The sequence below is a fragment of the Leptinotarsa decemlineata genome, unplaced genomic scaffold (assembly GCF_025532065.1).
Source record: "Leptinotarsa decemlineata unplaced genomic scaffold, Ldec_3_MD MMD2_tig00026328_RagTag_RagTag, whole genome shotgun sequence".
Classification (NCBI taxonomy): Eukaryota; Metazoa; Arthropoda; class Insecta; order Coleoptera; family Chrysomelidae; genus Leptinotarsa; species Leptinotarsa decemlineata.
Genome location: NW_027412688.1, coordinates 23,038,846 through 23,052,941, shown reverse-complemented (window position 1 = coordinate 23,052,941; position 14,096 = coordinate 23,038,846). Strand labels below are relative to the sequence as shown.

At 34.4% G+C, this 14,096-nt stretch overlaps 1 protein-coding gene across 2 annotated transcripts in view; it reads right to left on the bottom strand.

Moving 5' to 3' along the window:
* LOC111512138 (uncharacterized) overlaps positions 1 to 14,096 on the bottom strand; it is a 38,092-nt gene that overhangs the window by 3,822 nt on the left and 20,174 nt on the right. For both annotated transcript variants that reach the window (XM_074182438.1, XM_074182439.1), the window contains exon 3: positions 1,500 to 1,670. In XM_074182438.1, the coding sequence (XP_074038539.1) occupies positions 1,500 to 1,670 (171 nt within the window). The remainder of the gene's footprint in view (positions 1 to 1,499; positions 1,671 to 14,096) is intronic.

Sequence of the window (14,096 nt, the reverse complement as noted above, 5' to 3'; positions counted from 1 at the left end):
CAACTGTATCGCCAAACATGCGCCAAACTAACTGACTATTATAAGAAAATAAGTAAGCTGAGGCACCAGTCAATCTAATAATAACACTGATGATCTTCAAACATGACTCAACCTCTGACGGACGGACCAAACTTACGAAAGTTCGAAATAGATGAACACCTCAATCTAGCAGAGCACTATTATAATCTTCATGTGGTCATTGCTCACCGTGGTTCTGGCGTTGAATCTGGTCATAACGCATTGGTCAAAGACGAAACGGACTGGTTTAAGTTTAACGACAGTCGTGTCACTGAGTGTTCTGGCGATGTCTTGAATTTAATGGAGTTTCTGGAGACACCCTACATTTTGTTTTATGGCAGAGAGGACATTGGCAGATCAAGATCTTCAGATGATGTGGTGCTGCAGGTGTTTCCGGGTTTTCCTGCAGCTGAAAGAACAAATGCGCCACTGGAATCAATGAAGTCGTCCCGGAGCGCCAATTAATTTTTGTTTTTGTTTCATAATTTCATGATTTGTATCACTTTCTCGATGAATAAAATTTCTACCTTATTATTCATTATTGAATTTGCGAATGAACTCTTGTAATAAGTTGGAGATATCTTTCTACTATTCGACACGACTATCATCTTTTCTTTTCTTATTTTGAGAGTTTTCCATAAGCCATTGCTTCAAGGACAAATAGGGAGTAAAACTTTCTCTCATGAAAAATACTTACAATATAAAAAAATTGTCGACTCGACGGTTACATTTCTCTTATTCGCACAAACTGGTTTAATATATGCATAATCTCTACGATAACTCATTCCGTCGGAGTCGCAAAGTGAGAGAGATTCCCACGTAAATAAAATGCAAAGTATTCTTCTAACTTTTCATCGTCTTCGAGTGGTGAATAATTGCCGAATAAAGCCAGCTTATTCAAAGTTGAAGAGTATGTTTAAAATGCAAAATATCAGGCGGTTTCCAAATGAGCATCTGGACCTGAACAGAGGCGCAGCAGATAAAAATGTTTTCACTGAGCAGCTCCATACCAGTTTCGCTGAGCAGAGATACCAGTTGGATTTTTTATTTCGCTAACAAGTGAAAGGGGATAAAGAAAGATATTGAACATATGGGACGGTACCCTGGTAGGTTGACGTGAGTGGTTTGCTCCATTCACTCAATCAACCTTTGTGTAAACCGGTGGTCCGAACCGCAAGGCCGGACGATCGATATTCACTTGCTATCGTCCAACCGTATTAGGAATCACACGTTGAAAGGCAAGACCTTGTTAGTCCTTAGCTCACACGAGTTTCGACTTTTGAGAGTTGTCGTTCGTAAATAGGCGACAGCCGGTTAATGGAAAAACATTTTTTTTAACAGATGTTTGTTCAGCTATATGCATTGCGTGTCAATAAAGTTTCTAATAGGAGTATGTGATGAAGAAATGAAGTTATCAACAAATGTTTTTGTGTGATAATCCCAGTTATGCAATGAGCTCGTTTGTATATTTTTCAACTCACCGACAAGGGGCATCTGAGAGGTCTATCCAAGTATTGGAAAAATACACTCCAAGCCTGGTTTTTATCCATTTTGAAGTACTTGCAGATCTCGTTTTTTTTATAATCTCTCAACAAATATTCACAACTGTCCGGATTTCCTGCGGCATCACATTTCAGGAAGGTGAACGTCATCTGAAGAAAGAAATATCTAGTTGAGGAAAACATAGATCATAATCAGGGATAATATTTCGATTGCATCTAATTCAATCTTTCGAAATGTGTGCAAATCTGAAATTCTGCTGAGTCATTCATAATAATAATAATGATAATAATAATAATAGTGACTACAACTTTGTCACTGAGTTGGAACCCGTTCAGCAAAAAGCACAGATAAAAGCCGCAGAGATCACTTCACTTCTGCAGAAACACAAGGATAAACCAATGCATGTGGTCTTCTTCAATAACATTGGGGACCTTGGCTTATCAAAGCGCCTGGCCTTCGCGTTTCTCAGGTCGAGTGGGCTGAATTCGGAAACTGAGGTGTTCTTCATGGCTTGCCAGGTTGGTGTCTTCAACACCTTAGTCTACCGCAGTCGCGTGATGGGTGTAGAATTTCCTGACGCAAGTTGCAGGGCCTGCCGCGAGGCGCCCCAGACCCTAATGCACTTGCTATCAGCAAGACCAGCATATGCGGTCTCGGCCTATATCCATCGACATAACGCTCTTACGGTATTGATGAGACTCCAGTGTTGCCCTACGCTCCGGGGGATATTGAATCCGTTGTGGGGAACAAAAAGTGCCGAATTCATTAGAACTATTCGTTCGTCACCCTAGGCCTTATACAAGCTAATAAGCCTGATGTAGTCCTTCTCGAACACCAGAGAAAAGAGGAGAAAAAGCGGATAAAACATCGAGATTTTCTTTTCGAACTCCGCAGACTCTATCTAGATCACCCTGTCAAGATGGTTGTTCTGATTATTGGAGTCCTTGGTGGAATGATTCCCTCTCTACTCTCAAATCTTAAAATCATACTGGCTTGCCGTACTAAGGCGTAAATCTTAGCCGGACAGACGCAGAAGGCTGTCATTCTTGGCTCACTGTGCTTGCTCAGGGCACATGATTCTCGGACCCAATGATCACGTACCCCACTTTGTAGGGAGTGGTCGTTGGTTGGTAATGCTGGCGCGACCTCCCGAATGTATCGGGGCTTCGGGGGATAGTGCCTGACCAGCGCATACTTCGGTGAAGAAAATAATAATAATCCTAATAACGATTCGTTTCCCAAGAAACATACAATATTCTCAGCAGAAAAAAACAATAATTGAAAAACTAACCACAACATAACTACGTACGAACAGAGCTCAAACCGAAACAGAACTGAAATTCGAAAAATAATATAAATTCAAATATACATATACAGGGTGTTTGATGAACATACAGCAAAAATGCAAGGGGCTATTCTTTGGACTAATCTGAGGATATTTTGTTTATTGGTGATTTTTGATGAGGTGCTTTTTTCGAAGAAACGAAGCAAAAAAAATTTCGATAATAAAAGATTTATTAGCAAAAATTACATGTGATGTTTTTAAGACACAAGAACTATTGAAAGTGACTGCCCCCACTCGAATGTAAGAATTCAATCTTCTCCTCATCGACTCCCAAACCTTTCAAAAACACCAGGATCGTTTCTGATTGCGTACAAAAAAGTTATACATGTATAAAAATGTTTGTGGGTTTGACAAATGTCATTGTTTTTCGCTCATTTTTACTGCCCTGAAGAAGCTTCCCATAGTGAGAGACCCTGTTAATCTATTTTGACGTAAATTTCGCCAGTCGCTAAGATTATCCCCTTGAATCATGAGCTTGGTAAAAATGCACAAAAAGTATTACAAGTGTTCGGAATGATGGCCTTCTTCTTGAATACATAGGCAAGCTCATCGTATCAAATTGAGAACAGCCCTGACAATATCCTTTTTTCTGATAGACCTGAATTGCGTGATGTGATGATATTACCCACTGTGTCATATTATTGCTCTTCATAGATTCTGTTCTTGAAAGTGACCCACAGGATAGTATACAAACCTGTAAGGTCAGGTGATCTTGCCAGCCACCTCACCAGAATTTCCTAAACACCTATTAGAAAATCTGTTACGCCCACAATAATGAGATGGAAAATCAAATTATCGAGGCATAATGAAACTAACACAAAAACAAAACTCTAAAATCAAAATCAGTCAGCCGGTAGAGGGTTGATGAGTAAAATGAAATATTTGACACTAAAGATATCAAAAACAATATTTATCAACTTCCCTCTCTGGGTAAGTACCCTATTCACGAAACACTGTAACCCTGGATGGAATTTTAGAAAGTTAGGGCTGTCGGTATATCGGAACGTATTGAACGTATTCTTGAACTCTATGGATCCACGGTCGATCAGCTAATCGATTTTATATTCATAAATTGAAACTGTCAAATGTCTGAATAAGTGCAGTGTGGTGTATGTGCGATTGCAATTATAAAAGCAATATATATAAATAAATAGATGTTTCAAATAATACAAGATTGATATTATTTACGAATGTTCTTCCCGTTAGTATATATACTATTCGTTCACAGACGTCTTGGTGAGTATTTGGTTTTAATTTAAAATAATGAAGATATAATTTGAATGCATAAGGTTAATTGATAACTAATATTTACTATGTTCTAGGTGCTAACTAAAAAGATAACACTACTTGCTTTCACGAGTTCACTGAGTATCCTTGGTGATATGAAATGTTCCTTATATGTCAAAAAAAGGAAAAGTTGTGCGGAGCAAAATTAATGAATTAAGTAGATCCTACTTGTTTATTCCTTTGGAGGTTGTCCTTTTGCAATTCCCAACAATAACTTTCTATACAAGGTCCATCCAGTTTATCAGGATTGAAAGAAGTCTGTACTTTAACTAGCAAAGAAAATCAAGCAAGCTCTATTTAATAAGCAGGGTCGAAGCTGTCTCCAAGCGGATAGGTGTAAAGCAAAGTTCTAAACATGCATGCTAGCAGGTAATATCCTTCGTACGGAGACAAATTAAAACTAGAAAGTAAACGAAAAGAGACCTGAAAAGACAGAAAAGTTACTAACCCGTGGATTCATTAATATATACGAAATGCACTTATTAGAGGATAATCCCCAGAATGTGTCCCAGCAGAATACCTACCTTCGATGGGGGATGGTCTCAGAGAGAGTTTCGTCAGAAAACTTTTAAGGTTAATTGAAAACCGAAATCCACTTCGGATGGTGGAAATATCAATCCTATGACAATTTTCTTGATGGTTTCACAACTAGTTTTCATTTTTCAGACTCGGAAAATCCTCTACGAATATAAAAAATCAAAACCACTTTGATAAGCCCACAATAAAATGGAAAAGAAAACAGAGATATATTCTGCAGGTCAAACTAGGGATATTAGTGACATTTCATCAAAGTTGAGAATAATGAAGATGAATGACATCCTTTCTGTTATATTTTGAATATTTATCAGGGTTGGATCCTTCAGATAACCTCTATATCCAAACAATAACAAAGTAACCTATATGAAAATGGAAAGTTGAGGAATGGTGATAAAACAGATAATGTTTTTATTCTGTTCGGAAATTCACAATGAACTGAACTGGTATCTTGAATGAGAAAAGCATTCACAGTAGGTAAAGTACTTCTTGTGCTGATTCAACATCTAACAATATGACTTTATTTCAGATATTTTTCTGTTGTGCAAGATCACCAAGTGACTTCAAATTATCCATCCTGGATGATTCAATATATTTCATAATGTTTTGGTATTAAAGTTATGAGTCAACTAGGAGGTATCAGTATAATTGAATCCGTAACAAATCTTTGGTGTGAATATTCGCAAACAGCTCTTTGATTGTGTGGAGGAACCCGGTCATGCTGAAACCAGCAGCTGTTACAATTAACAGGGGGGAACGTATCCATATATTCTTCGAATTCGTTTCTTAAGAATGCAAAATAGGTTTTCCCGTTCAAAGTACTAGAGAAGAAGTGAGGTTCAAGTACTCGGTCGTTATAAATTTCAGCCCACACATTGAAACGAAACCGTACTTGTTGTCTGACTTTTCTGAAGTGGATTATTTTCACTTCAAATTTGCTCATTATCTCCATTAAAAACACCACAGTTCGAAAAAGTACTTTCGTCAATCAAAATAATGTTTCTCATGAAGTTCGTAGGGTCTACCCTATTCGAGAGCTAGCTACAAAATATCATCCTTTCAAGTGTTTCTCCAAAATTCCCAATAATGTTCTATCTGGCTGTTGTCCGGATAAAATTAAAAATAAATGTGTGCTGTTTTCGTACTATTCCTTTCAAATTCAAAATGAAGTTCCAACAAATCTTGTTTCCTTCCATGTGAGAATGAGGACATTTCTGAGTCATGACCATAGATTAAGTTGTTTTTTTTTAAATACCTGTGGTTTTGGAAGAGAAAATCATAAGAAATCATACATCAATGAAATCAGAATGAGACGCACTATTTTTCTTTATAAAAAACAACATGGCACCCGTATTAGAAAAAAAGTTGATGTTGATTGCCAGAAGACGAAACGTCGGATAGTAAACCTGAACATGAAAACGTGTAGATGAAAAAAAGCATCAATAAAATTGTGTTTTTGGTTTTGAGCCATGTTGTCAAATAACGCTAGAAAAACATAAAAACAAAAATTCCGATTTTCAGTTCATTCCCGATATTTCCGGAAATACTCGTAATTTGTCAAGTTTCAGAACAGTATTTTGTTGAATACAAGAAAACGCAACTTTGCCCCATTTCAAGCTTCGAAGCATCGCCTGTAGTTTAGGAGATCCCAATGGTGGGGGTCGAATTTGAATAACCCTGTAGAAATTCAACGACATAAAATTCCATTGAGATTCAACACATCAAAGTTTATGAGGGGTCGAACACAGAGTAAAAAATTAATTTCCCCCAAGTTCCGGAGGAGATGGAGTTATAGATGGTTATTTCATATAATCTTATCTATGAATAACTTTACTCATCCTATCGCATGAAACAAACTACCCGCCTCGATAACGGAGCAAGATTTCTTCAATGATAATGATCTTGTTCACATCACCATCTAGTAAACTAATATTACATTTGAATGTGATATACACTAGTGCGTCAACTTATTGAGGAAGATTGAATTAGTTCTGAAATCAATTTCAAATTCGGCTCAATTCGAATTGAAGTATGGCGTTTAGTTGTGACTTTCAGTAATCAAATGAACTATTCATCCCATCTATTTATCAAAGAACTAGTTCATGGTGTAATAGTGGCAACGGCGAGGAGAAACAATGGGATTTCTAATTTTGTCAGTTCTCATTAGAATGTCCTTTGTCAAATTGTCACTCTATCATTTTTACCTTAGTGTGATAACAAATTCATTTCACAGGGATAAATTGTTGAATCTACCGTGATAAACTCAGCACAGTTCATTTCAAAAAGTCATCAACAATCCGCTTTTGTTTTTGACATTCGCGTTATCAAATTACCCAAAATGGTTCTGGTATTAATCCATCAGCACTTCCAACGTGTAAATTAATGATACCGCTCTGACGAAATAATAATTAATCATAGGAATTTCCAGTGTCAGGCATCTTCGCACGGTGTGATTATGTTTTAATTATAGGATTCTGGTTTACATGATTCTGTAGTATGTGAAAATCGGTTGGATATCTCAATTTTGGAAATTAATCGATGGCGTGTGAGATATTTCATTTATTCGAATGAATTTATTTTGTTTGGAAATGATTGATGAGTTAGCATTGCTAAGAAAATAGGATACCGTGAATTGACATGGCAAGTGGAAGACATGTCCGATTTCCATCTTGAAATTGATGGTTGACGCGAAATAGTCAAAATTTTTCAACATTGGGTAAATGTTGAACTATATACAAGCAATATACATGCAAAACACACGCATCCTATGCTTAGTTTGTATTCCTATTGATCGAAGGAACACAATGATTGTTAGGTACTCAAAAATCTGTCTAAAAATCTGTTTTTTCGTTAATCAGCTGCCACCCCCATACGAACGACAACTCTCAGAAGTTGAGAAACTTGTGCGAGCTAAGGACTAACGAGGTCTTACCTTTTAACGTGTGATTCCTAACGCGGATTTCGGTATTCGCAAATGAATGGTATATGTATTAAACGTAATAACTCCTACCGGACATGTATTGTGTGATATTCTATTCAGTTGAATAAACGAATACATTGTGTAACGTTCTAGTTTTTATATTGATTGAATGAAAATTTTAAATAAGGTCAGAACGGGTGTTCAAAGAGTAGAATATGACAATAGAATGAAAAAAAACGATACCACAAGACCTCAAAATTTCATCGATGAATTTACAGTTTTCAACGAAAACTTTGTAATTCAGCAATTCCATGGAAGTAAATATCGTGATAAAATTACAAATTTGTATGTCAAGTGGTTTCCTTCATTGATGGTTGCTCGATTGGTATTGATCAAAAATAACATAGTTTCAAAAAAAAGGTAGTTTAAATATTGCTCTCAAAACCAACAACAACTTAGGCAGGCACATTAGGAATACCAAAAATGAAAGTCCAGTTTCAGAAAAATGGGGAGTGTATAAATTATCATGAGGGTCATGTCCGATGTTTTATATAGGTCAAACTGGAAGAACGTTCAAAGCCCGTATAAAGGAACACAAATGTAGCTTCCAGAATGGAAACATAATTTCCACACATGCCGCTCACTTGATCACAGTAGGAAATGAGTTCAACCATGAATACATTTCCAGAAGAAAGGTTTGAAACTTAACCTGTTGGACAAATTCAAAAACTCTCAATATTTTATGAAAGATCAAACTGAATTGAATAATTCGCCATTATTGAATCTGTTCATTTCCAGGTAAAAATAGTTAGGTAGATTTACGGTACTTTCGAAAAATGTATGAATTCATACCTGACCTTTACAGGTAGATTCATTCATTCGAAATTAAGCGTGCGAGTAGGTAATAGGTTATAGTACAAAATGGTTGTAATTTAGAAGTAACCTTCAGTTTTAAGTTATGCTTGAGAAAGCTATTGTATAGCGAAACTCGTGTCGCAGTTTTTGTAAAACCCTTCCTAGTGAAAACCATATAATAAACTAAATCATTTAGTTTTAATATGGATTTTCATCAAGTATCGGCCAGTTTTATTTAATTAAAAAGATGGATATTTGTCTGTGAACATTTTTAGGTCGGGTGCTAGCCTTGAAGATTATTTCCTGAAATATTTTCATGAAAGAACAGAGTATCAATTCCTAAATTGAATCAATCTCTCTCCAATATTACATTTATGCTTACAATTAGAGATCAGTTACTCCAAGCTAATAAGCCAAGGTGGAATAGAACTGATAGTACCAAATGTTTTGTCTGCTCCTGACATCTTCAGTGGCACATGCGTTGACTGCTAGAAAGAAGGTAGTATCTCACAGTTTGAGAAAAGACTTTTGATTTTTTTCTGTCATAGTGTCACATCATATTGTTACTAGTAATAAGGACCTTGATAAAATTCTCTTAAGAATTTGTGGAATAGGTACTAAGTTCACTTCCCAACTATTTTTTTCTGTTTTCTGAATACATCTTATGATTATTATCCGTTTCAATTTTGCAATAATTCCTAAGATATTGGATTGAATTTTTTGCCGTGAAATACATCGAATACAATTTACCTAATTATTTATTGAGGATGAATATCGTCATGAGAAGTTTTCAGTTACCCCATTAACTACATATATAACCATTATATTAAATATTGAAATGTGTACCTATAGTAAGTTACGATAAAAGACATATACCACCCCGGGCTTTTTCACAGACATATAAAAAAGATCAATATGTCGTGGATTGTTTTGTTAAATATCGAAAAAATATCCAATAAAAGCTTTTCCTAAAACACCATAGATCCGAAATCTCACGGAGAATTCAAAATTTGAAAAAATCACTCCGTCCGTTGGTGAAAACCGTTTGAAAAATCGTTCGATAGTTTTTAATTTCATGACGTTCAGACAGACAGACTTTGTTTTATGAAACATGTTAATAGTTTCAATAGAGAAAAGTTGTTTTTTGGCCACTTTGATAGGAAAGAAAGAAACCTGTCCATTGTATTATCCGCACAAGATGGGGCCTGATTTGAAAAAAAAATGGTGTTGAATTTTGAATGGCATCATGCACAATTATGAACAATAATTATGATTTATTCAATTTCAATCCCGTTTCATGCGAGATCACTTGCATATTTCAATAAATATTACACTTTCGGAATATCATTGAATGGTATGAAACATAAATCCCTAGTATAATTATTGAATAGCGTGAGTTTGATTCGGTCTGTGTCACATCACGATTGAAATTACTAGACTGATAACATACAGTAATCATAACTATGTTCAACCAATTGATGATACATTTTGTCTACTAATTAACTAATCACAGTAATCCGTCACACTGCCTAATTACATGTAATGGTTATAGTAGATTACCAAATGAATGATAGATATGAGCCTTGTTTAGCGGGATGAAAATGCATCACACAAATTATGGAAGCGTTACAAAATTTTCAATAGATTTTCATAGATTCAATGCAATCTCCACTGAATATCTCTCTCGTTATCTATATATATATATATATATATATATATATATATATATATATATATATATATATATATATATATATATAATAAGGTTAATGCAGTCAAGCTGCTGGAAAATAATTCCTTATAAATCAAAATATGAATAGATGAGTACCTTCTGATCGTTACCATATTGATTCCAATTTAAGAACCACCGGTATACAGCGGCAGCGTGACTCACGGTCGATGGTAGGTTAGACGTTTCTGGAAAACGCAAAGCATGATTTTTCTGAAAATTCCACCTCTCACATTTCCTTACCTGTTCTATTGATCTGGAATATTTTTTGCATTGCGGCGTTGCCACTTCCATCAAAGAGTCCAAGCAACTTTATTTTTTTAAAGGGAACACCCCGTATATTAAGAATTGCTCTGGTATTTCAATACTTTTTTGTTGATGATGTCCTATTTGGACCATATTTTGCCAAATAAGGTCCAAAACATAGCCATAATTGAAATTAAGTCCATCAGTACTCTCAATTCATGAAAAGTTGATAACTTGGACAAACTCGAAATATTCAAATGACACCAAGAAATCGACTCCATATCATACAGGGCGTGCTAAAATTACTATTATATCCATTGTGCATAAAAGTAGTCAAAAGTTCATTTTTTCAAATGAAACCCCTGTATATTCAAGATGATATATCATGTCCCTATACCTAAATCGTCAAGTTTTCTCATTAAAGTCGCTTCTTCTAGAAATATTATTTTTTTTAGAATTTGGATTTAGGTAGCAGTGGAATTATCAAGCTTATAGCATTTCGGTTACTTTTATAAGTAATTTACAAAGAGTTATCGACTGTGTTTCGAATCATCTTCCAAAATGAATGCAAATATCGATTATTCAAACGAAGTTCTTATGAAATTATTTGTTATACACATGAACAAAGTGATCAAATCATTGTCAGAACATGTAAAGAAATCAACCAGATGTATCCTGAAATACCACCAATGAACTAGAGGAAGTTTGTAAGATTACAAAATAATTTCCTTAACTATGATGACTCAAAGTTTCCAGGGAACAACTGTACCAAAAATCAGTCATTTCTAGGTGAAAAGTAAGATTTTGTGGGCTAAAACATGTGAAAGTACAGACAATAAGAGAATAGGATGATTCAATATAACGAAATTGTAAACAAAATATCACATTTTCACAATAAAAGCTAAAAATGTTGTCCATTACATTCTAAACACTTTAAAATGTTTTTTTGTGCGTGACTTGTGGTTGCTTTTTCAATTTCCTGGGGATCCAGATCTTCAATACTCCGCACAATTCGCCGTCGCAATTCTTCTTTGGTAGGCACTGAAGTATACCCTTTCTTTTAAAACACCCCATGAAAAAAGTCAAGTGGCGTGAGATCAAGTGTTCTCGGTGGCCAATCCCACGGCCCTAAACGCCTAAACCAACGATCGTCGAAGAGTTCGTCAAGTTTCCTGGAAACTTCCTGGGTGGAATGAGCACGAATTCCTATATTCCTCTAAATGCAAATTTTCAAGAAAATCGGTTACAGTCGTCCTCAATATTTGGAGATATCTCTCTGCATTCAGTGTGTCTTCATAAATGAAAAAGCTAATTTTATTGTTCTTCAGAATACAGAAAACATTCAGGTCAAATTTTTCTTGAAAAACCATTTCTTTTGTAACATGAGGATTATGATCAGCCCAAAAATGTTTATTCCTCCTATTGAAAATACCATCCCTTGTAAATTTTGAATCCAAATTATTTTTGACAAAAATTCTCGATCTTCCTGGGTATGAATCAAAAGGGATTCACAAAAATGCATTCTACGTTCGAAGTCTTCTGCTTTTAGATCTTGAACTTTGGTAAATTTATACGGATGCATTCCGTGATTTTTAAAAATGCGTTGTACTGAAGCATGTGATACACCTGAATCTTTTTCTGCACTGCGAATGGAAGCTTCTGGATATGCATAAAAATATGCCAAAACGTTAACAGTATTGTCTTCATTTGAAGTAACAGGTTTTGGTAATGTTGAAGGCGCATTCAACATGGAGCCATAGTTAAGGAAATTATTCTGTAATCTTGCAAACTTCCTCTCGTTCATTGATGTTGATTCAGGATACATTTGGTTGAATTCTCTACAAGTTCTGTCAATGATTTGATCACACTGTACGTGTATAATAAATAATTTCATAGGAACTTCGTTTGAATAATCAATATTCGCATTCATTTTTGGCGATTTTTTGAAATACCGTCAATAACCATTTATCAATTACTTATACAAATCACCAAACTGTCATAAGCTTGATATTTTCACGGCTACCTAGAAATCAAATTCTTTAAAAATCATTTTTTGTACAACTGTTATTGAATCAGAACACCTACCAAAAAATCATTTAGAAAATTTCACACATGCAGTTCGTGCTATTGGTAATATTAAATCCCTGTGAAGTTACTGACGATGACGAAGTAGTATTCAGTCCAACTGTAGAAAGTCCTTCATGACTAACCAATAATCCTCCTTAAAATAACGTGAGTTGACGTATGTAGTTGTAACATAGCTATGCCTTGTAATCTAAAAATCGTGTGTTCAAATTCGAATGACCCTATTTTTTTTTATTATCAGCAGTAAGGTTATACAAAAAAATTTGTATGATACATTTGTTGGAAGTGATTTTATTTTGCTCGTGAGTTTGCTCCACTTGCTGATGCTCGTTTTGCAATAATCCCCACTTACAAAATAAAATGCCACTTTCAACACTTGTAGGTAAAACGTGAATAACTATTTTCCCACAAAAACGGCTTTATTAAGAAAACTTGACGATTTAGGTAAAGGGCTATGATATATCATCTTGAAGAACTTTTCACCTTCTTTCAATTTATTGAGTAATATACAAGAAGTTTCGTTTGAAAAAATGAACTTTCGACTACTTTTATGCACAATGGAAATAATAGTAATTTTAGCACGCCCTGTATGATATGTAGTCAATTTCTTGGTGTTATTTAAATATTTCGAGTTTGTCCAAACTATCATCAAAATATCAACTCTTCATGAATTGAGGTACTGATGTACTTAATTTCAATTAAGGCTATGTTTTGGACCATATTTAGCACAATTTATTTTTCATCTTGAAAACAGATAGAGATAGGTATAGGATATTATCAACAAAAAAGTATTAAAATACTAGAGCGATTCCAAAAATGTATTAATATACGGGGTGTTCCATTAAAAAAAATATGATTTCTAGGACTTTTTGATAGAAGTGGCAACGCCGCAATGCTGAAAATATTTCAGATCGATAGAACAGGTAAGGAAATGTGAGAGGTGGAATTTTCAGAAGAATCATGCTTTGCGTTTTCCAGGAACGTCTAACCTACCATCGACCGTGAGTCACGCTGTATATATATATATATATATATATATATATATATATATATATATATATATATATATATATATATATATATATATATATATATGTATATATATATATATATATATATATATATATATATATATATATATACATACATACATATACATATACATACATATACATACATATACATACATATATATATATATATAAATATATATATATATATATATATATATATATATATATATATATATATATATATATATATATATATATATATATATACATATACATATATAACAATTCATCGATTGTTGTTTTTTTTCTGAGCCGTAAATATATACTTAATTTGCGTTCGCAATAACAGCAAGGCCGGAAAAGTTTTTCATACTGAGCACAGATCCAACGCGAAATAAGGAAATTGAAAATAAATTGGAAGCATTCATATGAAACATTCAGTACTTGTTATGCTAGGTGAATAAAACAAATTTCTTTGTAAGGAATACTTCGAATTAACGCAGTAATTTATCGGGGTGAACTCAATTCATTTCAGTCCAAATCGTGGTTATATAAAAAAAT